This window comes from Cololabis saira, chromosome 8 (assembly GCF_033807715.1).
Source record: "Cololabis saira isolate AMF1-May2022 chromosome 8, fColSai1.1, whole genome shotgun sequence".
In the NCBI taxonomy this organism is placed as follows: Eukaryota; Metazoa; Chordata; class Actinopteri; order Beloniformes; family Belonidae; genus Cololabis; species Cololabis saira.
In genome coordinates this window covers 48,573,113-48,599,673 of record NC_084594.1, presented here as the reverse complement: position 1 = coordinate 48,599,673, position 26,561 = coordinate 48,573,113, and the positions used below count along the sequence as shown (strand labels likewise).

The window sequence follows — 26,561 nt, the reverse complement described above, 5'->3', positions numbered from 1 at the left end:
ACAGTAGGTTTGGTGTTCTTTGGATGTAACTCAGCTTTCTTTCTCCTCCAAACACAACAAGTTGTGTTTCTACCAAAAAGTTCTATTTTGGTTTCCTCTGACCATATAACATTCTCCCAATCCTTTTCTGTTTATGTTATGTATTTGTTTATGTTATGTTTATGTAATAATTCCTCAGGGTTTATGTTCTGGGTCTCTGGAAAGCGCTTAGAGACAACTTCTGTTGTAATAGACGCTATACAAATAAAATTGAATTGAATTGAATTCTGCATCATCCTATGCTCTCTAGCAAACTTCAGACGGGCCTGGACATGTACTGGCTTAAGCAGGGGGACACGTCTGACACTATGACTGATACTATGACACACTATTGCAGATTCTTGTAGTCTTCCCAGCCTGCAGTCTTCCCAGCCTGGTGCAGGTCTACAATGTTGTTTCTCACATCCTTTGACAGCTCTTTGGTCTTGGCCATAGTGGAGTTTGGAGTGTGACTGTTTGAGGTTGTGGACAGGTGTCTTTTATACTGATAACCAGTTAAAACAGATGCCATTAATACAGGTAACGAGTGGAGGACAGAGGAGCCTCTTAAAAAAGAAGTTACAGGTCTGTGAAAGCCAGAAATCTTGCTTCTTTGTTGGTGACTTATTTTACTGAGAAATTTACCAATTCATTCAGTAAAAATCTTGCAATGTGATTTCCTAGATTCTTTCCTTCCATTCTGTCTCTCATAGTTGAGAGACAGTTACCTATGATGAAAATTACAGGGCTCTCTCATCTTTTTAAGTGGGAGAAATTGCACAATTGGTGGCTGACTAAATACTTTTTTGCCCCGCTGTATATACACATACACACATGTACACATAAACATATAGACATACACATACCCATGTACATTTAGACATATAAACACACATATATGTGCATGAAAGTTGACCTGCAAAAACTGAAAAGTGCTGCTACTTACAAAAATAAAATTATTTTAATACATTTTTGACTGAATATTGAATAAATAACCGGATTACAGGATTGGTTAACGTATCGCGCCACTTCCTGTTTGTTGTTTACAGTCTGTTGCCATTGCACGATGTTGCAGGCTCTGATTCCTCCAGACTTTTTTGTCTAAACTTGTCTAAAAATAGTTTTCTGGTAAAATATCTATATCTGGTAAATTTCTGTCTTTAATTCAACACTCACACATTTTTCTCTTCCGTAACTTTCATTGTCACGAATCACCGGTACATTTTCTGTCTGTTAGCCTCTTAGCATGGCCTCCTCTTCTCCCACTGTTTCTCCCCCTTGGTGCTCAGTGTGTGAAATAGTTAGCTATTCCTCTGCCTCCTTTAGCGAAGATGGTAAGTTTCTGAAGTGTAGTATAGTTTGCTCAGTGAGTTAAAGGTCCGGTTCCACCAACTAAAACATTGTCCAGTAGACTCAGCAGCTAGCCAGGCTAAATTAGCAGCGGACCGGCCTGTAGCAGCTGCTGGTAGCCACTCCCCTGCAGCTCCCGTGCAGCTCCCGAGCAGCCGGCCAGTCAGGTCAGCTGGGTGACGGTTCGGAGGAAGCGTAGTCCTAAAAGGCACACGGAACACCACCACCCGCTTCATGTGTCTAACCGTTTTTCCCCACTCAGCGACAAACGTTGAGAAGCCGACCCTGGTGATTGGAGACTCCATAGTCAGGCATGTGAGGCCGACTCCAGCGACCATAGTTAGGTGTATCCCGGGGGCCAGAGCGGGTGACATTGAAGCAAATTTGAAGCTACTGGCAAAGAGTAATCGTAAATTTGGTAAAGTTATCATACATGTCGGAGCTAATGACTCCCGTCTACGCCAGTCGGAAGTCACTAAAGTTAATATTGTGTCGGTGTGTAACTACGCCAAAACCCTGTCGGACTCCGTAGGTTTCTCTGGTCCCCCCCCCCCAATCTGACCAGCGATAACATGTTTAGCCGCATGCTCTCGCTCCGCCGCTGGCTGTCTCGGTGGTGTTCAGAAAACGACGTGGCCTTTATTGACCATTGGAAGACGTTTTGGGGAAAGCCCGGTCTGATTAGAAGAGACGGCATTCATCCCACCCGGGATGGTGCAGCTCTTATTTCTAGAAATCTGCCCAGTGTTATTAGACACTCCCCCTGACAATGCAGGGTCCAGGCCAGGATGCAGAGCTGCAGTCTTACACACTTCTCTGCTGCTTCCCGAGGACCAACGCCCGCCAATAAAACTGTAGGATTGCTTTATGTAACTGGCGACTCTAACAAGGTGCCTAGCAAAATAGAATTGGTTGCAGTTCCCCCGAAATGAAATTGAAACCAATGCGCATTTGGTACCAATAAGAGACCAAATAATTAGATGCGGACTACTAAATATACGATCGTTAGGCTCCAAGTCTATGTTAGTAAATGATATAATTAGGGCTGAAACCATTCCTCGAATAATTCGAGTAATTCGATTACAAAAAATGATCGAGGAATTTTCTCTGCCTCGAGGAATCGTTTAATTAATTAATTAATTAATTTATTTATTTTTTCGTTTAATTTCACCAGCTCAAAGCCTCGTATTACGCCCGGACCACATTTAATGCGACACACGCTGCGCCGTACATCCATGCGATGTACGTTAAAGGGGGGAGAAAGAGGCGGCGGGTATGTTTGGTTTTAGTAACATGCCGTGCTCAGGCAGTCTGCAATGGCCCAGACGGGAGACGCATGTAGTTCAGTGCTTAACTTTTATTTTTAATCCATGCTATATTCTTCTGGTCCGTTCTCCTATTTTCCCCCTCTAAAGCCAAAATTATTGTTCCGCGACGCAGAGTCTACGCCGCTCTCCGGCGAGGGCGGAGAGAGGCGGTCTGGCTGGCGGTGCAGCCTCTGTTGCCACGGCTACGCCGTAGGGTACGCAGCGACAGCGACGTGCGTTGTTGTAACGCGGAACCATAAATCAGCCTTCACCCGGTATATAAACCTCTGTTCCCGCTACAGTTTTAACTAAAAAAAAAGGCAGAAAATGTCAGAAAAATAAAAAAATAATAAAGCTAACTGGGTAGTTTTCATTTCATTTTATCTCTGTAGTCATTCATGGATAAAACAAGCAGCACTGGTGTCTAATGTGCTCCAATACAGCAGGTGTCATAATTTTATTTTGAACACTGCCAAAACTCTAACTTAAAACGTAACTACAACTTAAAATTTGCTTGACACAAATGAAAGTTCAATTGAAACACGTGGGAAAACACCTAACATTTTAAGTTATGTCTGATATCAGGTGTAATGGCATTTTTATGTTAGAAATAAGAACATTTCTTGGTAAGATCCTTAGTTTTTTGAGTGAAGGCAGTGAATTTGGTCAACTGGTGTAAGTTCAGGGTTTTTAAATGCACAGCCATGAACCTACTGTATTATATAATTTAGTCTTGATGTCAATTAACATCTAACATCTTATGTATATTTATAATTGCTCTTTAACTAAACCAATATATGTTTTATCCGATTACTCGATTAATCGATGGAATTTTCAGTAGAATACTCGATTACTAAAATATTCGATAGCTGCAGCCCTAGATATAATTACAGAGAGCAGTAGTGATATTTTCTGTTTAACAGATACATGGCTACAGGAGGAAGAGTATGTTAGTTTGAATGAATTAACTCCGCCCGGCTACTTTAATCATCATATTCCTAGAAGCATGGGCCAAGGTGGAGGAGTCGCAGCAATTTATAACTCCAGTCTTCAAACAAAAACTGAACCTAAGTACAATTATAATATATTCGAAAGCCTCACGCTTAGTCTGAAATTCCCGAGCTGGAAATCAGAGAAGCCAGTTGTGTTAGTGGTAGTGTATCGGCCCCCTGCTGGTGCTTATCTAGAGTTTCTGTCTGAATTTTCAGATCTCCTATCTGGATTATTGATCAATACGGATAAATTCATCATAGTGGGTGACTTTTTATATGGATGTTGAAAGCAATAATCTTAAATTAGCTTTCAATTCTCTTCTAGAATCAATGGGTATCTCACAAAAAGTGGACAAACTGACGCACTGTTTTAATTATACCCTGTACCTCGTTCTCACCTACAGTGTTGAACCTGATAATCTGTGGGTGTCACCTGTAAACTCCCTTTTATCCAACCACTATTTAAAAACGTTTGAATTTAATATTGTCGATGTTGAAGTGCAAAATACGAGGTATTATTTTAGTAGATGTCTGTCCGATGAAGCTATTGCTAAATTTAGGGAGGCCATTGTTCATCTTACGATGTAATATCTTCTATCATCTTTTTTAGCAGTGATATTTTTCCTGCGAAAATATATAATAATAGTCAGTTAATAAAAATAAACGACCGTCTACAAAGAAATAAAATCGGCAAATGCATTCTAGAAAACTAAAAAAATGTCCAAAACTGCTCTCTTTGTGGAATAACGATGGATTTGTATATTATCGGATATGCTGCGATTCATGGCAATTATTTATGCCTTCCTTTTAAAGGAGCATGAGGCTCCTTTTAAGAAATGAGACTCTCTAGCGCCACCCGTCGCCACGACGGCGGTCGGGGGTACTGCAGTCAACAGCGAAGCCTGCACGGGAGAACGCGCATGCAGCGTCATGTGACGTCACATCCGCAGGACAGCGCGGGAAATTTGGGCCCCGAATTGCAGCACATTTTGCAGCACACAGCCTGTTCAAGGCAACGGAGAGATACACTAGAGGGCTCATTCTTTTTGGTTTGGAACACTTCATCTGACATTATTACTAGAAAACTTAAAACGTTTATGAATTTTTTTCATAAATCCTGCCTCAAGCTCCTTTAAAGGTATTGTGACATAATTTTTAACATGCTTTTAACACTATTAAAAGTCTTGGCCAATATCCCTCAAATGTGTCTAAAAGGGTGTAACAAGAAAAACTTCACTCTAGTACTCCATGCCTGGCTTTTTATGACAGTGTTTTTTTGCGCTGTGAAAAACGCGTCCTTTTCCCCCTTTCCTGTCAATCATTCTGTCCAACCCAACTGCTACACACTTCTGCCGTCTCCACACACACGCGCGCACACCGAACCACAAACAGCGCCACACACAGCCCAGGGCCCAGGGCGACTACAGCCCGGGGATGAAGTCCGTGACCAGAGGACTGTAGCTCCCCGCAAGCAATACGCTCACAGCGGCGTCGGAGAGTTAAGCCGGGAGCGACAGGCGAAGCATGCACGGAAAAGGAGCACGGCAAAGCAGTCCACCGCAAACAATCACAAAAATAAAGGCATGTAAATAAAGTGTCCCCTTATCTTAAGTCCAGTCAGTGGCCGCGGGTCTTTTTAGCAGTTGTCCTCAGGTGATGAGAACAGAGGGGGCTCTAAACAGCTCCGTGTTAAGCCTGATTTATGGTTCCGCGTTAAATCGACGCAGAGCCTACGCCGTAGGGTTCAGCGTACGGTGCGCGTCGCCGCGTAACCCTAAGCCGTAGGCTCTACGTCGGTGTAACGCGGAACCATAAATCAGCCTTTATGGTGCGCTGGAGAAGAGAGGAGGCAGGGAGCTGGGTGGAGGGGGCGGTGATTTAGCGGGTCGTGACGTCACGACCCGCCAGCAAACCAGATGCGCCGTTTTTGCATAGTTATGCGGAAAATCCCAGAAAGCACACAATACACTGAATGTTAAAAGTTCGTTTTACCCAATAAACCACAAAAAATCAAGAAAAATGTGTTTTTCATGTCACAATAGCTTTAAGTAAATTAACATTTCGTTTTTTTGCGTTGGAAACTTTTCGTGGGTCCCATGAAAACCTCTCTGGGGCCGCATGCGGCCCGCGGGCCGCACATTTGACAACCCTGCTCTAGACTGTTTTGATCCTATAGACCTCCTTGAGCTGACCCCACTCGTCAATAGAGCTAAATCATCCACTTGTCTGTAAGACCCCATCCCGACATCCAGACATCTTAGCTAATTATAGAGCAATTTCCAACCTTCCATTTTTATCTAAAATTCTGGAAAAGGCAGTTTCAAGCCAGTTATGTGACTATTTTTATAGAAATGATCTGTTTGAAGTTTTTCAGTCAGGGTTCAGAATGCATCATAGCACAGAGACAGCACTGGTTCGAGTCACGAATGACCTCCTTATGACCTCAGATAAGGGATTAGTGTCCATACTGGTTCTACTGGACCTCAGACAAGGGATTAGTGTTCATACTGGTTCTACTGGACCTCAAATAAGGGATTAGTGTCCATACTGGTTCTACTGGACCTCATATAAGGGATTAGTGTCCATACTGGTTCTACTGGACCTCAGATAAGGGATTAGTGTCCATACTGGTTCTACTGGACCTCAGATAAGGGATTAGTGTCCATACTGGTTCTACTGGACCTCAGATAAGGTATTAGTGTCCATACTGGTTCTACTGGACTTCACATAAGGGATCAGTGTCCATACTGGTTCTACTGGACCTCAGATAAGGGATTAGTGTCCATACTGGTTCTACTGGACCTCAGTGTTGCTTTTGACACTGTAGATCAGCAGTTTACTGCACAGGTTGCAGTAGCATGTTGTTGGGATTAAAGGGACAGCTCTACTTTGGTTTAAATCATATCTATCTGACAGATTCCAGTTTGTTCATGTACATGAGGTTTCTTCAGAACAGTCAAGGGTCTATTATGGTGTTCCGCAGGGTTCAGTGCTAGGGCCAATCTTGTTCAGTTTATACATGCAGCCATTGGGAAGTATAATCCAGAATCACGGCATACACTTTCATTGTTATGCTGATGATACGCAGCTCTATTTTTTCTATGAAGCCGGATGAAACAGAACCGTTAGTTAAACTTCAGGCATGTCTTAGAGACATCAAGGACTGGATGTCCAGAAGTATTTTGCTTCTAAATTCAGATAAAACAGAGGTTATCATTCTTTGTCCAGAGCATTTTAGGAAGGGATTAGATGGTGTTGCGATGGCTTCCAGTGCAACTGTGAGAAACCTTGGTGTTGTTTTCGATCAGGACTTGTCGTTTAAACCATATGTTAATCAGGTTTGTAAAATAGCGTTTTTCCATCTCCGTAATATTGCAAAAATTTGGAAAATCCTCTCGCTGAGTGATGCAGAAAAACTAGTTCATGCGTTTGTATCTTCTAGACTAGATTACTGTAATGTGTTATTAGCAAGATGTCCAAGTTATTCTCAGAATATCCTCCAGCTGATCCAAAATGCAGCAGCGAGACTACAGGAATTAGCAGGAGAGACCACGTCTCTCCAGTGTTAGCGTCGCTCCATTGGCTGCCCGTAAAATTCAGAATCCAATTTACAATTTTATTACTTGCGTATAAAGCCCAAAGCAGTTTAGCTCTGCAATATTTGCAAGACCTGATAGTACCTTATGTTCCTGGCAGAGCTCTCCGTTCTCGGAGTGCAGGTTTACTCGTAGTTCCTAGAGTATCTAAATGTAGATTTGGAGGGCGGGCGTTCTGCTATCAGGAACCATTACTATGGAACCAACTTCCAATCTGGGTTAAGGAGGCTGACACCACCTCCACCTTTAAAACTAAACTTAAAACCTTTCTGTTTAGTAAAGCCTATAGTTAGTGTTTAGTAAACCTCTATTTAGTGTTAGACTGACCACCTCACTGTCTGCTGTCTACAAACCGGATTCGGTTGAAGTTGGGAAATTGTGTAAAATGTAAATAAAAACAAAATACAACGATTTGAAAATCCTTCTCAACCTAGATTCAATTGAATACACTACAAAGACAACACATTCAATCTTCAAACTGATAAACTTAATTGTGTTTTGCCAAATAATAATTAATAAAATAATGCTCTCTGTTCTTGCGTGCTTGCTGATTGGGTAACGTACTGCGTCACGCATCGCGTCACTTCCTGGTGTTGCGGTCTGTTGCTGCTGCACGGCGTGCTGGCTCAGATCTCTCCCGACTTTTTTGTCTTAAACTTAGACTGTTTTCTGGTAAAATAGCACTATATCTGGTACATTACTGTCTTTATTTCAACACTCGCTCATTTTCTCTTCCGTAACTTTCACTGTCACCAATCACCGATACATTTTCTGTCTGTTAGCCTCCGTTAGCATCTTAGCATGGCCTCTCCGTCTCCCACCGTTTCACCTCTTTGCTGCTCTGTGTGTGAAATGTTTAGCTATTCCTCTGCCTCCTTTAGTGAAGACGGTAAGTGCTTAAAATGTAGTTTATTTACAGGGCGGGAGGCGAGGCTCAGTCAGTTAGAGGTCCGGTTCTGCCAATTTGACCATAGTCCGATAGCCTCCTCAGCTAACCAGGCTAAGCTAGCGGCGGACCGGCCCATAGCAGCTGAGGGTAGCAGCTCCCCTGCAGCTCCCGAGCAGCCGGCCAGTCAGGACTGGTGGGTGACGGTTCGGAGGAAGCGTAGTCTTAAAGGGCTCACGGAACACCACCACCCGCTTCATGTGTCTAACCGATTTTCCCCACTCAGCGACACACCCGTTGAGAAACCGACCCTGGTGATTGGCGACTCCATAGTCAGACATGTGAAGCCGACTCCAGAGACCATAGTTAGGTGCATCCCGGGGGCCACAGCGGGCGACATAGAAGCAAATTTGAAGCTACTGGCAAAGGGTAATCGTAAATATGGTAAAGTTATCATCCATGTCGGAGCTAACGACTCCCGTCTTCGCCAGTCGGAAGTGACCAAAATTAATATTGTCTCGGTGTGTAACTACGCCAAAAGTATGTCGGACTCCGTAGGTTTCTCTGGCCCCCTCCCCAATCTGACCAGCGATGACATGTTTAGTCGCATGCTCTCGCTCCGTCGCTGGTTGTATCGGTGGTGTTCAGAAAACGACGTGGCCTTTATTGACAATTGGGAAACGTTCTGGGGAAAGCCCGGTCTGATTAGAAGAGACGGCATTCATCCCACCCGGGATGGTGCTGCTCTTGTCTCTAGTAATTTGGCCTGTTTCATTAGACCCTCTCCCTGACATCGCAGGGTCCAGGCCAGGATGCAGAGCTGTAGTTTAACACACTTCTCTGCTGCTTCTCGAGGACCAACGCCTGCCAACAAAACTATAAGATTACATGATGTAACTGGTAACTCTAACCAGGTGCCTAGCAAAATAGAAGTGGTTGCAGTTCCCTGCCCTCCACTAGTTCACCAGGTGCGGCGTTTTAGAGGCGTTAACCAAAATAATCTTGTAAAAATTAAAACCAATGCACATTTGGTACCAATAAGAGACCGAAAAATTAGATGCGGACTACTAAATATACGATCGTTAAGCTCCAAGTCTCTGTTAGTAAATGATATAATTACAGAGAGTAGGAGTGATGTTTTCTGCTTAACAGAAACATGGTTACAGGAGGAAGAGTATGTTAGTTTGAATGAATCAACTCCGCCCGGCTACTTTAATCATCACATTCCTAGAAACACGGGCCGAGGCGGAGGAGTCGCAGCAATTTATAACTCCAGTCTCCAAACAAAAATTGAACCTAAGTGCAATTATAATACATTTGAAAGCCTCACCCTTAGTCTGAAATTTCCGAGCTGGAAATCAGAGAAGCCAGTTGTGTTAGTGGTAGTGTATCGGCCCCCTGCTGGCGCTTATCTAGAGTTTTTGTCTGAATTTTCAGATTTCCTTTCTGGATTATTGATCAGTACAGTTAAATTCATCATAGTGGGTGATTTTAATATTCATATGGATGTTGAAAGCGATAATCTTAAATTAGCTTTCAATTCTCTTCTAGAATCAATGGGTATCTCACAAAAAGTTGACGGGCCGACGCATTGTTTTGATCATACTCTCGATCTCGTTCTCACCTACGGTGTTGAAACTGATGATCTGTTGGTGTCACCTGTAAACTCCCTTTTATCCGACCATTATTTAATAACGTTTGAATTGAATGTTGTTGATGTTGAAGTGCAGGGCAGGAGGTATTATTTTAGCAGATGTTTGTCTGATGAAGCTATTGCTAAATTTAAGGAGACCATTGCTCATCTTGCGACAGTGGAAAATAGTGAAGCCTCTACTGAAGCAATAGAGGCCAGTGACCTGGGTTCTACCTCTGATGTTGATGTTGATTTTCTTGTTAGTAACACTGCTGATCTGTTGCACTCAGCTTTAGATGAAGTTGCTCCTTTGAAAAGGAGGGTTTCTAGCCACAGGAGCTTAACTCCCTGGTACAATTCAGATATTCGCATGTTGAAACAAAGCGTGGGTAAAATGGAAAGGAAGTGGCACTCTTGTAAGTCTGTAGACTTCTATCGTGAATGGAAAGATATTCTAATAGTATATAAAAAAGCCATTCGCAAAGCAAGAACAGCTTATTATTCCACGTTGATAGAGGATAACAAAAGTAACCCACGTTTTCTGTTCAGCACTGTAGCCAGGCTGACAAAGAGTCACAACTCTGTGGAGCCGTGCATTCCTGCAGCTCTCAGTAGTGAAGACTTTATGGGCTTCTTTAACAGTAAAATCACGAAAATTAGAGAAGAAATCGACCAGCCGGTTGTGGGCGTTTCTTCAGCTTTAGCGACTTCCCTAGGCTCTGACTTGACTCTAGACTGTTTTGATCCTATAGACCTCCCTGAGCTGACCTCACTCGTTAATAGAGCTAAGTCTACCACATGTATGTTAGACCCCATCCCGACTCGACTATTCAAAAATGTTTTTTCTCTTATTGGTGCGACAATACTGGACCAAATCAACCTATCCCTAAGCTTAGGATATGTACCACAGGTTTTCAAAGTGGCAGTAATTAAACCTTTACTTAAAAAACCTTCTCTTGACCCAGACACCTTAGCTAACTATAGGCCAATTTCTAACCTTCCATTCGTATCTAAAATTCTGGAAAAGGCAGTTTCAAGCCAGTTATATGACTATTTGTATAGAAATGATCTGTTTGAAGTCTTTCAGTCAGGGTTCAGAATGCATCATAGCACAGAGACAGCACTGGTTCGAGTCACGAATTACCTTCTTATGGCCTCAGATAAGGGATTAGTGTCCATATTGGTTCTACTGGACATCAGTGCTGCTTTTGACACTGTTGATCATGGCATTTTACTGCACAGGTTAGAGCATGTTGTTGGAATTAAAGGGACAGCTCTACGTTGGTTTAAATCATATCTATCTGACAGGTTCCAGTTTGTTCATGTATATGAGGTTTCTTCAGAACAGTCAAGGGTCTGTTATGGTGTTCCGCAGGGTTCAGTGCTAGGGCCAATCTTGTTTAGTTTATACATGCAGCCGTTGGGAAGTATAATCCAGAATCACGGCATACACTTTCATTGCTATGCTGATGATACGCAGCTCTATTTGTCTATGAAGCCGGATGAGACAGAACCGTTAGTTAAACTTCAGGCATGTCTTAGGGACATCAAGGACTTGATGTCCAGAAATTTCTTGCTTCTAAATTCAGATAAAACAGAGGTTATCATTCTTTGTCCAGAGCATCTTAGGAAGGGATTAGATGGTGTTGCGATGGCTTCCAGTGCAACTGTGAGAAACCTTGGTGTTGTTTTCGATCAGGATTTGTCGTTTAAACTATATGTTAATCAGGTTTGTAAAATAGCGTTTTTCCATCTCCGTAATATTGCAAAAATGAGGAAAATCCTCTCGCAGAGTGATGCAGAAAAACTAGTTCATGCGTTTGTATCTTCTAGACTGGATTACTGTAATGTGTTGTTAGCAGGATGTCCAAGTAATTTGCTGAATAGGCTCCAGCCGATCCAGAATGCAGCAGCACGAGTGCTGACAGGAATCAGCAGGAGAGACCACGTCTCTCCAGTGTTAGCGTCGCTCCATTGGCTACCTGTAAAATTCAGAATTCAATTTAAAATTTTATTACTTGCATATAAAGCCCAAAACGGCTTAGCTCCGCAGTATTTACAAGATTTGATAGTGCCTTATGTTCCTGGCAGAGCTCTCCGCTCCCAGGGTGCAGGTTTACTCGTAGTTCCTAGAGTATCTAAATGTAGATTTGGAGGGCGGGCGTTCTGCTATCAGGCACCATTACTTTGGAACCAACTTCCAATCTGGGTTAAGGAGGCTGACACCACCTCCACCTTTAAAACTTAACTTAAAACCTTTCTGTTTAGTAAAGCCTATAGTTAGTGTTTAGTAAACCTCTAGCTGGTGTTGGTAAATCTCTAGGTAGTGTAAACTCTAGTGTGTTAGAGTCAGTAGTCATAGTTGCAGCTATAGAACAAGACTATAATAGTTAGTCTCAAATATAGCTTGGTGGTAGATATGCTGCTATAGGCCTATGCTGCAGGGGGGCACCGACATGATCCGCTGGGCGGTGCCTCTCACCCTTCTTCTCCTCTCCTTTTCCCTTCCTCTCTTCTCCATTACCATTTTTATTTATTATAAATATCTCATAGCTATCATTTTTGTCCATCGTTCCAGTAGTTTCTTGTGCCGGCCCCCCTTTTGTTTTCTCTTTTGTGCACGTTTGCAGGCCGGAGCCTCGGGAGCTGCGTTCTGGCCTGTGTTCCCGGTCCCCCCCCCCTATCCCCGGTCATCCCATTGCTGCTTCCACCTGCCTACGTGGATGTCTGCTGTTGCTGGTTCCGCCTGCCTGCCCCCCCCCCTCTGGTCATCCCGCTGCTGCTTCCACATGACTGTTGTGTGCTGCTGACGCCCCCCCCCCACCTCTGGTCATCCCGCTGCTGCTTCCACCTGCCTGCTGTGTGCTGCTGACGTTCCTGACTCCCCCAGTCTGGCCAGACTGGGGGTTCAATTGAATTGAATTGAATTGAACTTAGAATTTCATGGCTGCAACACGTCCAGTAGAAGTTGGGAAAGGTGGCACAAAATACTGAGAAAGCTGAGAAAAGATCATCAAACACCTATTTGGAACATCCCACATGTGATCAGGCTAATTGGGAACAGGTGGGAACCATGATTGGTATAAAAGGAGCCTCCCCAAACATGCTCAGTCATTCACAAGCAAGGATGGGGCGAGGGTCACCACTTTGTCCACAACTGCGTGAGAAAATAGTTGAACAGTTTAAGAACAACATTTCTCAAAGCAAAATTGCAAGGAATGTAGGGATTTCAACATCTACGGTCCATAATATCATCAAAAGGTTCAGAGAATCTGGTGAAATCACTGGACGTAAGCGCCACGGCCGGAAACCAAGACTGAATGACCGTGACCTTCGATCCCTCAGCTGGCACTGCCTTAAAAACCCACATGAGTGTGTAAAGGATATCACCAAATGGGCTCAGGAAAACTTAAGAAAGCCACTGTCAGTAAATACAGTTCGTCACTACATCAGTAAGTGCGGGTTAAAACTCTACCATGCAAAGCAAAAGCCGTTTATGAACAACAAGTTATCTGGGCCCGAGCTCATGTAAAATGGACTGATGCACAATGGAAAAGTGTTTTGTGGTCTGAGTCCACTTTTCAAGTAGTTTTTGGAAACACTGGACGTCGTGTCCTCCGGACCAAAGAGGAAGCGGAACCATCCCGACTGTTATCAACGCAATGTTCAAAAGCAGCATCTGTGATGGTATGGGGGTGCATTAGTTCCCCTGGCATGGGTGACTTACATTTCTGTGAAGCAGAGCCGGCCGGGGCATAGGCAGTATAGGCAAATGCTAAGGGTGCCGTCCATCCAGGGGGAAGAAAAAAATTTACTTCCACTATTCTTATTCCTAAACTAGTTGGTATTATGTGTTAATATGAAGATAATAAGCCCACATTAATTTAACTGCATAGCAAAGCCTATTAAATAGGAATAATAATAATAATAACAGCAATGATGACACGATTGCGCTGCGCAAACCCTGCCCGAATTGAACATTTTTTAATTTCACCGTGCCGCGCTGGGACCACCCCTCCGAGATGATCTCGGCTTGCTTGTTTTGTGCCGTTTCAGAGCGCGATTGCTGTGTTCACATATACCAAAACGTTCCGATCTTTAGTGGGAAACGTTCCCTGTTCCGGAACAACTGCTCCAAACGGGACAGGTGTGAAACCACCCTTAGATTGCACCCCTGATCTGAGTCATAAGGAACAGCTCTCTGTCATAGTCAGAATAGTGTCACAAGAAGACATACCAGGCATTATTTTGTGGGTATTTAAATCTTATACTTTTTGTAAGCTATTTATATTGTATTTTTCATATATTCATTTAGTATTTTTTTGTATTTATTTCTAATTCTAAAAGTATTTTGATTGAGCAATTGCTTTCTTTAAATAGAAGAATGTCCAAGATAAAGCTATTCAGTTTCTTGTGAGTATTTACACCAGCAGTGGAATTTACTGCGATGCAAGAGGGGCGCCACCTAAAATCTTGCCTAGGGCACCAAATTGGTTAGATCCGAGTCTGCTGTGAAGGCAACATCAATGTTGAAAAGTATATACAGATTTTGGAGCAACATACGCTGCCATCCAAGCCACGTCTTTTTCATGGACGCCGCTGCTTATTTCAGCAAGACAATGCCAAGCCACATTCTGCACATGTTACAACAGCGTGGCTTGGAAGTAAGAGTCCAGGTTCTCCCCTGGCCCGCTTGCAGTCCAGACCTGTCTCCCATTGAAAATGTGTGGCGCATTATGAAGCGTAAAATACGACAGAGAACAACCCGGACTGTTGAACAACTAAAGCGGTTCATCAAGCAAGAATGGGAAAGAATTCCACATGAGAAGCTAAGAGAATTAGTCTCCTCTCTTCCAAAACGTTTTGAGTGTTATTAAAAGGAAAGGTGATGTAACGAAGTGGTAAACACGCCCTTTCCCAACTTCTACTGCACGTGTTGCAGCCATGAAATTAAGTTGTGTTATTTGAAAAATAAAATAAAGTTTGAGTTTGAGCATTAAATATGTTCTTTGTAGTGTATTCAATTGAATATGGGTTGAAAAGGATTGTCAAATCATTGTATTTTGTTTTTATTTACATTTTACACAATTTCCCAACTTGAACCAAATCCAGTTTGTACATCTGCTTATATATCGCTGTAGTGCACCAGTTAGCCATTGTGTCTGTGTCTCTCCTTTCTCTGTTCTTCATTCTCTCTGTCTGTTTTCTCTTCTCCGGCTCTGCCCAGCTGGACTGTGTCAAGAGGGCCCCCCCTTATGATGGTCCAGGTTTCTTCCCTATTAAAGGGGAGTTTTTCTTGCCACTGTTTGGCTTAAGGCTTTTTCTCCCACTAGGGGAGTTTTTACCTGCCATTGTTTATGTACTGTAATAACTGCTCTGGGATTTATGTTCATGTTCTGGGTCTCTGGAAAGATCCTAGAGACAACTTCTGTTGTAACAGACGCTATATAAATAAAATTGAATTGAATTGAATTGAATAAACCTAAGGGACCTGAACAAATATCAAAGTTAAGGTTAATCAATTTTCCAATTTTGGAGTTGTCTGTTTTTGCCATGAACTCCCCACACACACATACATTTACCTAGATATATACATACATCCACCTATTAACCCATCTATATACACACACATTGAGCCATACACTTGTCCTTTCACCGACCCATATTTATTTATCTTGTGAAAATTACCTCCTTATATTTCATTTTAAATTGTATAAAACTTTGTTTTAGCTCATCATTTAGCTTGTTCCATAGTTTTACGCCATGAATTGAAATACAAAAGCTCTTTTCTTGTTGTACATATATAAGTTTAAATGACCGCTTAAATTATATCCCCCTTCTTTTTCAAAAAGACATTTTCTGTATGTGTTCAGGTAATAATTTATTAGATGCCTTAAACATAGTTTAAGCAATTTTAAATTTCAAATTTAAGAATTTTTTATTTTAAGGATAATGGGTTTGTGTGCTCGTAAAAACTGACTTTGTGGATGATTCTGATGGTTTGTTTAGGATAAATCAGTGGTTGTAACAAGCTTTTGTAATTAATTCCCCACACCTCTGAACAGTATACTAAATAAGGCAGAATTGAGTTATAAAGAAAAAGTGAAAAGTGAATGGGAAAAACCATTGAGTGGCCTATTTTCATTACTTTGAGCAACTTAGAAACTATTATTTTCATCAACTGACTCACACTTTATACTCTTAAAGTAGCTCCTATTGTCCACCTTCCTTAGAGTTGTCATCTCCGTGGTCGTCAGCATCATGCACAAAGTTGTCTGAATCTTTGATTTTAACTCCCTGTGGTTGAGATGTATTAGATCAGGCTATCACTTTGTGTTTTCTGACAACATAACTATTGCTTTCTTTGTTTCATAGAACATCATAAAGAAGGTGAATGGCCAGAAGTTTGTATATCGCTTTGTGTCCTATCCTGACATCCTGAAAGGAGATGTTGCCCCAACACCAGAGGGCGGGGATGGTGCTGGGGATATCACACATATTTCAACCAGAGGAGATGGGACTCTACAGGGAGGTGGGTCTGTTGACAGAGCCAAAGTGGAAGGAAATACAGCATCTTTGGGCACCAGCACCAAGCAATCAAACCGTAATGACTACATTCACTCTGGCCTGTACACGTCCTTTCATCTCAACTCTCTGCAAAACGGCCGTCATCTCTTCAAGTCCATCAAAATAGAAAATCCAGCAGAGAAGATGGCTGACAAGAGGGGTCTCAACGCCACCATACAGAGGCCAGAGGCACAGTCGTTGCCACAACAAGCCACTGCTCTGCCGTCAGTCATCAAGTTTGGAAGTGCCCCTCCAAAGCCAGCACAAGCACTGCTTCCTCAGGTCGCCATAGAGCCAACACCCATGTCCAACGGCTTGAATCCTCTCCAAACTACACCAGAGAGGGTTGAAGATATCATCACACATTCCTCCTTGCAACCTCAGGTCATCTACACATTAGAAAACTCCCAGCCATCAGAGCCGGCTTTCAGCCTGTCAGACCTGAACTCAGCTAGCCTGTCCCAAAATATTGCAGCTGGTGCTTCTCAGGAACTAATGATCCAGGGCGACGTTGAGTTGAGATCGTCTCAGCTTGCAGACACTCAGGCACAGGAAAAGGCTAGTACACATTCAGATCATGTCATTATAAATGAATAATCAGTTAAGATGACTAAGGATTTTGCTAAAGCTCTGCATGATACTTGCTGACTAGTTGTACATTATACTGTATCGTACACAGATATTTTTTAGTGTCACCAATTACTGACAAAAGAAAAAAACCATTTGTGTGTACTAGGTGGACAGCGACATCAGCTCGTCTGCAGATGAGATCACCTTGGTGGATGTTGTGAGCAGCAGCACCATGGTGAACAACCAGAGCTCAGGGAAGACGCGCAAACCCCCCAAAATCCTGCAGATCAGTCCCCCCACTCTGCTGGTCACCACCTCGGACTTCTCCCCCATGAACATCTGCAGTCCCTCACTACCTACGGCCTCCGTCACACCAGCCATGCTGCAGGTGAGAACATTGTTTATCTAGATTTCTTTTTTTCAGGACATGTGCTCCGCTCCTGTTCACATTTTCACCTAATTATTAGGTCAGGTCTGGCCAGGCTATGTAAGTGAAGTAAAACATAATAACAATTATTTCTAGTAATAACAAAGGTGTTCCTTTGCTGCTGGATGCATTTTTGACCAAGTTGTTTTATCATAAAACAGAGGATGATTGATGCAAAGTTTTCATTTAGCTAAAGCTTTTTTACTTTTTGAACCGTCTTAAAGGGAACCCTGGCTATTAAGACATGTAGGTCTTAAAAGATAAATGTTGGTATCAATTCTAACAATGTGATATAAAAAACCTTTTTGATGTCTTCGTTTTTATAAAATTTGAAAATATAATTTAACTCGTAGGTCACCATTGTTGTTTACACGCAATGCATTCTGGGTAGTGACGTCACACGGTGGCACCTGCTGGCCCCCGTACACTGTTTTGACTGTTCAACGAGATAATCCAGAGGATAAACATGTCATCTGTTCAGCCATTTCAATTTGAACCCGAGGGCAAGGTCAAGGAGGAAGACAACACTGAAAACATATCTCAAAACGAGCCAAATGAAGACCAAAAAAGACGGGATGGGGCGAGACTGGGACAAAATCCCAGCAACTGCATCTCAATGCAAACAGAGGAGGAGAGCGTTTGCTGTCAAGAGCTCGTGTTTTTGTCAGCAACTGTTCACTTTAAGCTATTGTGTGATAAAACGTATTCCAATATCAATAATTTTGGAGATTATTAGCATCCACCGCTGTCCTATAAATCATTAGGACAGTGGCGCCGCCAGGATTCAATTTTGTAGTAGGCACAGAAACAGTCCGTCCACTGCTCTATACGGCTAATTTCAGGCTCTCACTCGGCCTGAATATTACACTATCCATTAGGGAGAAGATAGATTGGTTGGCTATTCATTGTTCAATAAATATTTCAAAGATCTTTTTTCCTCAAACAAAACTTTGCAGTGACAAATTGGATAACGTGCACACGGCGCACTACACATGGTGACATTATTATGCGCACCAGAAACACAGATGCAAACATAAACATTAAGGTGTCAGCGCATCAGAAACACAGATGAAAACACAACTAAACGTTAAAGGTGACAGCGCACCCAGAAACAGATGAAAACCCAGCTAAACCGCCGTCACCTTCAATGGTGTCCCAGATCAGAGTCCCAGATCAGCAGCGATGGTGATGTGTGAAAGAAACCACCGGGTCACCTTACATAGACCTGCCTCAACCACTCATCATCACCCCTTCATCCATCCAGCCCTTTTCATTTGCCTTTATAATGACTCCGGCTGGAAAAGTCTCTTTAGGCAGTCTTTCTTTTAAAAATCCCCATAGTTTCTGTCCATCAGCGTGCAGGCAAGCACAACAGTGAACGATGACTTCTCATCGTCACCGTGCTGGTCCCCTTCCTCTCCACCGTGTGGTTCACCGGGATATCGAAAGTCAGCTGGTCTCTAATGATGATGGTCTCTAACACGTCCGCTCTCACGGGTGATTCACGCGCCCCCTTCCCCCTTTAACTTCTCATGGTGGCCTCAATTACGTCCGCCTTACAATAATACAATGGGCGCATTGCGTTTATTCATTCATGTATGTATGTATGTATGTATGTATGTATGTATGTATGTATGTATTTATTCATTTATTCATTTATTCATTCATAGGCAAAAATAATGTATTTATGTATGCATTCATATATTTATAATAATAATAATAATACATTTTATTTATATAGCGCTTTTCAGGGCACTCAAAGACGCTTTACATTACAACAAAACACAAATACAAATTACAATTACACAGGACAGTACATAAGGACACAACATGAGACAGGACATTAATCACACATTAAAAGCAGTTCTGTAAAGGTGGGTTTTGAGATGGGATTTGAATGCTGGGAGGTCTGTACAGTCACGGATGTTTTTGGGGAGGGAGTTCCAGAGGGTGGGAGCAGCGATGGAGAAGGCCCTGTCGCCCCAGGTCCGGTGCTTGGTTCTGACAGGAAGGGACAGGAGGTTGGCGTCAGAGGAGCGGAGGCTGCGGGAGGGAGTGTAGCGGTGGAGCAGGTCGGTGAGGTAGCAGGGGGCCTGGTTGTGGAGAGCTTTGTGGGTGAGGAGAAGGATTTTGAAGTGGATCCGTTGAGGGATGGGGAGCCAGTGGAGCTTCTGGAGGACTGGGGTGATGTGGTCTCTGGAGCGGGTGTGGGTGAGCAGGCGGGCGGCAGAGTTTTGAATATATTGGAGTTTATTGAGGACCTTGGAAGTTGAACCGTAGAGGATGCTGTTGCAGTAGTCGAGTCTTGAGGTGATGAAGGCGTGGATCAAGGTTTCAGCGGTAGAGAAGGAGAGTGATGGACGGAGACGGGCAATGTTTTTGAGGTGGAAGAAAGCAGTCCTTGTGATGTGGTTGACATGGTGTTGGAAGGAGAGGTTATTGTCCAGGATAACTCCGAGGTTGCGGATGTGAGTGGAGGGGGACAGAATGGAGTTGTCCATGGTGAGGGTGAAGTTGTGAGCGGTTTTGGTGAGGGATTTTGGGCCGATGATGAGCATGTCCGATTTGTTGTAGTTGAGTTGGAGGAAGTTCGAGTGCATCCATGACTTGATTTCAGCGAGGCAGTTGGTCAGGGTAGAGTGGGTTGCAGAGGTGAGGGATTTGGTGGAGATGTACAGTTGGACGTCGTCGGCGTAGCAGTGGAAGTGGAGGCGGTGGCGGCGGATGATGTTGCCAAGGGGGAGCATGTAGAGGATGAAGAGTAGAGGACCAAGCACCGAACCCTGGGGGACGCCTTGTGACAGAGGGGCAGTGGAGGAGGAGCAGTTGTTGATGCTGATGAATTGATGTCTGTTGGTGAGATAGGATTTTAACCAGGAGAGGGCGGATCCGGTGATGTAGAGAGATGATTCCAGGCGGGAAAGGAGGATGGTGTGGCTTATATATGAAATGTCGGAATAGGTCATTTTTTGACGACACCCCTAAAGCCGTCAGAGGACACCCCAGGGTGCCGCGACGCCCCTGTTGAGAAAGGCTGCCTTAGACCAAGGACAGTGGGACCAGACTGGGGGGAGAACTGGCAGAGTTCAGCTTCCTAACGGCGTGGTGGACGAGGCTGTCCCTCAGCCTGCTGGTCCCTCAGCCTGCTGGTCCCTGCTGGTCCCTCAGCCTGCTGGTCCCTGCTGGTCCCTCAGCCTGCTGGTCCCTGCTGGTCCCTCAGCCTGCTGGTCCCTGCTGGTCCCTCAGCCTGCTGGTCCCTGCTGGTCCCTCAGCCTTTTGGTCCCTGCTGGTCCTGCTGGTCCCTGCTGGTTCATGCTGGTCCCTCAGCCTGCTGGTCCTGCTGGTCCCTCAGCCTGCTGGTCCCTCAGCCTGCTGGTCCCTCAGCCTGCTGGTCCCTGCTGGTTCATGCTGGTCCCTCAGCCTGCTGGTCCCTGCTGGTCCTGCTGGTCCCTGCTGGTCCCTCAGCCTGCTGGTCCCTGCTGGTCCCTGCTGGTCCCTCAGCCTGCTGGTCCCTGCTGGTCCCTCAGCCTGCTGGTCCCTCAGCCTGCTGGTCCTGCTGGTCCCTCAGCCTGCTGGTCCCTGCTGGTCCCTCAGCCTGCTGGTCCCTGCTGGTCCCTCAGCCTGCTGGTCCCTGCTGGTCCCTCAGCCTGCTGGTCCCTCAGCCTGCTGGTCCTGCTGGTCCCTCAGCCTGCTGGTCCCTGCTGGTCCCTCAGCCTGCTGGTCCCTCAGCCTGCTGGTCCCTCAGCCTGCTGGTCCCTCAGCCTGCTGGTCCCTGCTGGTCCCTCAGCCTGCTGGTCCCTCAGCCTGCTGGTTCCTGCTGGTTCCTGCTGGTCCCTGCTGGTTCCTGCTGGTCCCTGCTGGTTCATGCTGGTCCCTCAGCCTGCTGGTCCCTGCTGGTCCTGCTGGTCCCTGCTGGTCCCTCAGCCTGCTGGTCCCTGCTGGTCCCTGCTGGTCCCTGCTGGTCCCTCAGCCTGCTGGTCCCTGCTGGTCCCTCAGCCTGCTGGTCCCTGCTGGTCCTGCTGGTCCCTGCTGGTCCCTCAGCCTGCTGGTCCCTGCTGGTCCCTCAGCCTGCTGGTCCCTGCTGGTCCCTCAGCCTGCTGGTCCCTGCTGGTCCCTCAGCCTGCTGGTCCCTGCTGGTCCTGCTGGTCCCTGCTGGTCCCTGCTGGTCCCTCAGCCTGCTGGTCCCTGCTGGTCCTGCTGGTCCCTGCTGGTCCCTCAGCCTGCTGGTCCTGCTGGTCCCTGCTGGTTCCTGCTGGTCCCTGCTGGTCCCTCAGCCTGCTGGTCCTGCTGGTCCCTGCTGGTCCTGCTGGTTCCTGCTGGTTCCTGCTGGTCCCTGCTGGTCCCTGCTGGTCCCTGCTGGTTCCTGCTGGTCCTGCTGGTCTCTGCTGGTCTCTGCTGGTCCCTCAGCCTGCTGGTCCTGCTGGTCTCTGCTGGTCCTGCTGGTCCCTGCTGGTCCTGCTGGTCCTGCTGGTCTCTGCTGGTCCTGCTGGTCCTTGCTGGTCCCTGCTGGTCCTGCTGGTCCCTGCTGGTCCCTCAGCCTGCTGGTCCTAGCCGGAAGGCTCCTTAGTCTCCTTCCTGATGGCAGGATAGTGAAGCAGCTGTGGGTGGGGTTGGTGATGCCCCCCCCCCCTGCTCATTAGGGTGTGACCGCTGTAAAATGGTGCTCTTGGATCGGACCCGGGAGACAATGTGGAAAAATAGAAGCAAGAGATCCAGGCACTCGAGACGAGGTGGATAAAAAGATAAAAAGCATTTATTAAAAGACGGCTGCCAACATGTTTCGGCCTATCTGGCCTTCATGAGGGCAAAAGCAATACAGAGAAAGAGTATAAATAGCCACAGGTGTGGTAATGAGCACAGGTGAAAATAATCACTCATCATGGCGAAAACACAAGTGAACCATATAACAACATTTTAAGGTGGTATGGGGAGTTAAACTCATCACAACAAATAATCATTGGAATTAAAGCTGCAAGCAGCGATGAACGGGCCCTCGCACTCACGTCCACCGCCCCCCATAAGCATATCAGAAATGACACTTACGACTTCCTATGTCAAACCATTCAAAAGTTATAGCAGAAAAAAGGGACGACCAATCAGAAGAAGGGGCGGGGCTAATTAAGGCCAAAGAAGCTCAAGGACTCATTACAGAGCCCCATGACACCACCCACGACTCTCCAGTGTTTCCCCTACCATTATATAGGCCTGGCGGGGCCGCCAGGCCAACGAGACCCCCCGCCAGGCCTAAAAAGAAATAAAAAATCAATGATCATTTATGTTTAGGAGCCTCGGCAGCTGTTATGCAACGGGAGTCAACCTGCTTCGTTGCCTAGTAACGCTGCTGAGAGTGCGGGCATATTATTATATATTATGGGATGTATAGAGTTTGTAGCTAGTCAAAAAAAAAGAAAAAATATCGCAGGCGACAGACAACATTATATAAAGAAATGTTTCTGCCAGGTCCGTGTATTTGTGTTTGCATGAGATGCTGCAGGGAAGCATGAAGGAAAACACAGCCCGACGACACACCAGGCGTCCGCGGGGTCCTAGCGCCAGCCATGTATGAGCGTCTAGGCTGATTTATGGTTCTGCGGTACACCAACGGCGTAGGGTACACGGCGACGCGCACCGTACGTGCGCGTCGCCGTGTACCCTACGCTGTAGGCTCTGCGTTGGTGTAACGCGGACCATAAATCAGCCTTTACCGTCGCTGACACCGGTCCGACTGGAGACCCAGTAAAAACCAACGCATCTAAACATCTAGCTGGGATCCCAAATGGCTTAATAACCATAAATACAGCCCTTGGTTGTACCACACTCCCCATGGAACATTTCCAATTTGTTGTTTAGCTTACATTTTTGTTCTGATTGAGCTTCTCTTTTTGGTAAGCAATAATGATGAAAATAACAGACAATAGATTGTCTTTCCACTAGAACCACTAAAGGTTAATTTTTCCCCCAGTCAAATGCATGTAACTCTGTAATAACAAAACGGGTAAAACAAATCTACAATGTTTAAATTATTTATAACTGATATAATCTCAATTGTGAATAGGGATGTTTTGTCACATATGCCGTCAGCACAAGCAGCCGTTAAAAGAGGACCATCCCAGAGGGTTTTCATAGAGATCCCTCTGAAATATGTAGAAAAGATGTGCTCAATGCTCATATGGGTCAGACCTTTCAGGCCCACGACACTTTGGTTAAAGGTTAGATTAAATCTAATTATTTCATTGAGCAATAGGCCTACAATGATTTTTAATGTAAAACTTTTTTATATTGCTACATGTCCAATATGCTGTCCCACGCGCCTCGTCTGTTTAGGATTTTTTCGGTGGTACCACCGGGCCTGAAAAAAATTCTAGGGGAAACACTGCTCTCTATGTCAAAACATTCAAAAGTTATAGCAGGAAATAGGGACAACCAATCAGAAAAAGGGACTGCGCTAATTTTCACCAATTATGGTCAAGGACTCAATACCGAGTCCCATGACACCACCCACAACTTTTTTTTTTTTTTTTTTTTTTTGCCTTGTCTGCACACATATTAATGATTGATACCATGAAGGTAGAAACCAAAAGGTATATATGTGCATTATTACTATATTTAATATATATACATACCGTAGATGACCAAATAGTCGCCCGCGCGCAAATACGCGCCTGTGCTCTAATAGCCGCCGGGGGTCCGAGCCCATTTGGCATAATAAACGCCGGTTCAATTAAACGCCCGGGCGACTACCGGTAATAACCTGGTAATAACACTGTATTTGCATTGTATTGTGTACAGTATCGTTCATACTGCTCTGATCAGCTCCGTGTGTCGCCGTTACACAGACAAACTGTCTTTGTATATCAGAGCATGTGAGCGGAGTGAAGCGGCGAGGGGATTCTTTATTATTTTTAATTTTATTTTTTTTATATATTAAAATCCCAAAATATCTGTACCGTTTCTGATTGGGTGTGTGCACTGCGAATCATTTTTAGACACAACAAAGAACGCGTACCGCAAAAGTTGTGTCTCGGTGGAGGAACCGGCGTCCCAGCAAAATGAGAAGAGAAAAAAGAGTTCAGCAGACAGCGCACACACTAAAGGCTGATTTATGGTTCCGCGTTACACCAACGCAGAGCCTACGGTGCAGGGTACGCCGTAAGGCTGATTTATGGTTCCGCGTTACAACAACGCAGAGCCTACGGTGCAGGGTACGCCGTAAGGCTGATTTATGGTTCCGCGTTACACCAACGCAGAGCCTACGGCGTAGGGGACGCGGCGACACGCACCGTACGTGGAAATGTGCTCTTTTTTTTTGCTATTAAAACATGATTTGTAATGTGAATTTGCAAAACTTAAACTACAAATAATAGTTTTTGACGTAACATCAGAGATTGTGCATGCTCTCTGTGAAAGGATGAGGCAAATCGGGTCGCAGCTGCTTCAGCTGTGATTCCTTCACGAGGAGCGACCAGGATTTCAAACATGCTTGATTTTCTTGCAACCTCACGATTCGTGATCGGGAGCTCGTCGTGAGGTGTTGTGTTGTGTACAGTGTGTACAATTTTAGTTCCAGTGGTACTATGGTGATCTCATATGTTCTTTGTAAGTAATGGTCTGGTGCTGCTCATTGCAAAAATAAATTGTAGCCTGGTGCAAATACCCGCCTGGTTCTTATAAACGCCTGGGGTCCAAGTGGATTTAGCATATTAAACGCCCGGGCTACTAAATGGTCATCTACGGTATATATACGCATACACATACATAAATATACACATACAAACCCAGTGATTTTTTTTTTTTTTTGGGGTGGGGGGGTGACGACATCCACTGCCAATCCAGGAAGCAGAAACACACGGAGACACACGTCAAGCACTGGAAATCTGCAACAAAAAACCACAAACAAAACACGAAACCGGCACGGAGCCGACCAAAACACGAACAGCAATCGATCTGATCGCAGTCTGAGCTAAGTTACCGCTACTGCTACCTAACCCCAAAAACTACAGAGCCAGCATGCAGGTGAACAAGCCGGTGTATGTCTATGTGTGTGTATGCGTGTATGTATATGATCATGCGTGTGTGTGTGTGTGTGTGTGTGTGTGTGTGTGTGTGTGTGTGTGTGTGTGTGTGTATATGTGTATGCGTACGTGTGTGTACATGTCTTTGTGGCTATGTGTGTGTGTATGTATATGTTTGTGTGGCTGTGTAAGTGTGTGTATATGTATGTGACTGAGTGGCTATGTGTGTGTGTGTGTGTGTGTGTGTGTGTGTGTGTGTGTGTGTGTGTGTGTGTGTGTAATAAACCAAACAAAGCTCCACCTGAAGTGTATCTATAGTGGGGGAGGGGGGGGAGCAACCCCGCGAGACCAGAGGCTGACACGGAAGAACCCGGAACCCAGGCCACCAGCAACCCCACAGCGCGGGAAGAAGCAGCCAGGGAAGAAGCAGCCAGGGATCCCGCAGCGGCGGACCGCGACCCAGGCACTCCCCGGCCACCCGGTCCGGGCCGGACACGTGGCCAGGAGGCCCTCACCCTTCAGGCCAACGACCTCCACCCAGGGCCAGCCTGCCCGGAGAGACAGAGCCGCCCCGGCCGCCGACGCGGGCAGGTGCACCCGCCCCCACGACAGTGGCCCTCCAAGACCAGAGGGGCTCCCCGCCGCGGAGGCAGCGGGGGGGACCGGAGACGGGCCCGGAAAGAGGGAACCCCCCAACAGGGCGACACACGCGCTGGCCCGACGACGGAGGGCCCCAGACCCAGGCATCCCATTCATTCATCCATTCACCTATCCGATACCTATACTAATAATAAGATATACTATACATAATAATAATAATAATAATAATAATAATAATAATAATAATAATAATAATAATAATAACCATCTTTGTATAATATAATATTGATAAATTATTAAGTTTTGTTGTCCTGCCAATGGAGGCTCAAATCCTCCATGGCAGGACCCTTCCACACCGCATTCTCACCGACACAGACACACAATCACGCAACGTTTCCCCCTCCCCGGGGGGGTCCAGCACCGCCAGAAGGCACCCCAGGCTGCATGGCGAGCCCCGCCAGGCCCGGGTATCCCGACCCACCTATCCCAGGCCGGCGAGTGAACGCGGGTGATGTGGGACCCCCTCCCGCCCCTGGTGTTGAGTGCATGTGATTAATTATACATAAACTGGATTTTTGTTTCCAATTTACTAGAATGGTTTTC

General features: G+C 45.3%; 1 protein-coding gene across 1 annotated transcript in view; it reads left to right on the top strand.

The window, feature by feature from the left end:
• elk4 (ETS transcription factor ELK4) overlaps positions 1-26,561 on the top strand; it is a 76,434-nt gene that overhangs the window by 18,390 nt on the left and 31,483 nt on the right. Inside the window, 2 exon segments of the mRNA XM_061728198.1 lie at positions 16,158-16,907; positions 17,086-17,307. Coding sequence (XP_061584182.1) covers positions 16,158-16,907; positions 17,086-17,307 — 972 coding nt within the window.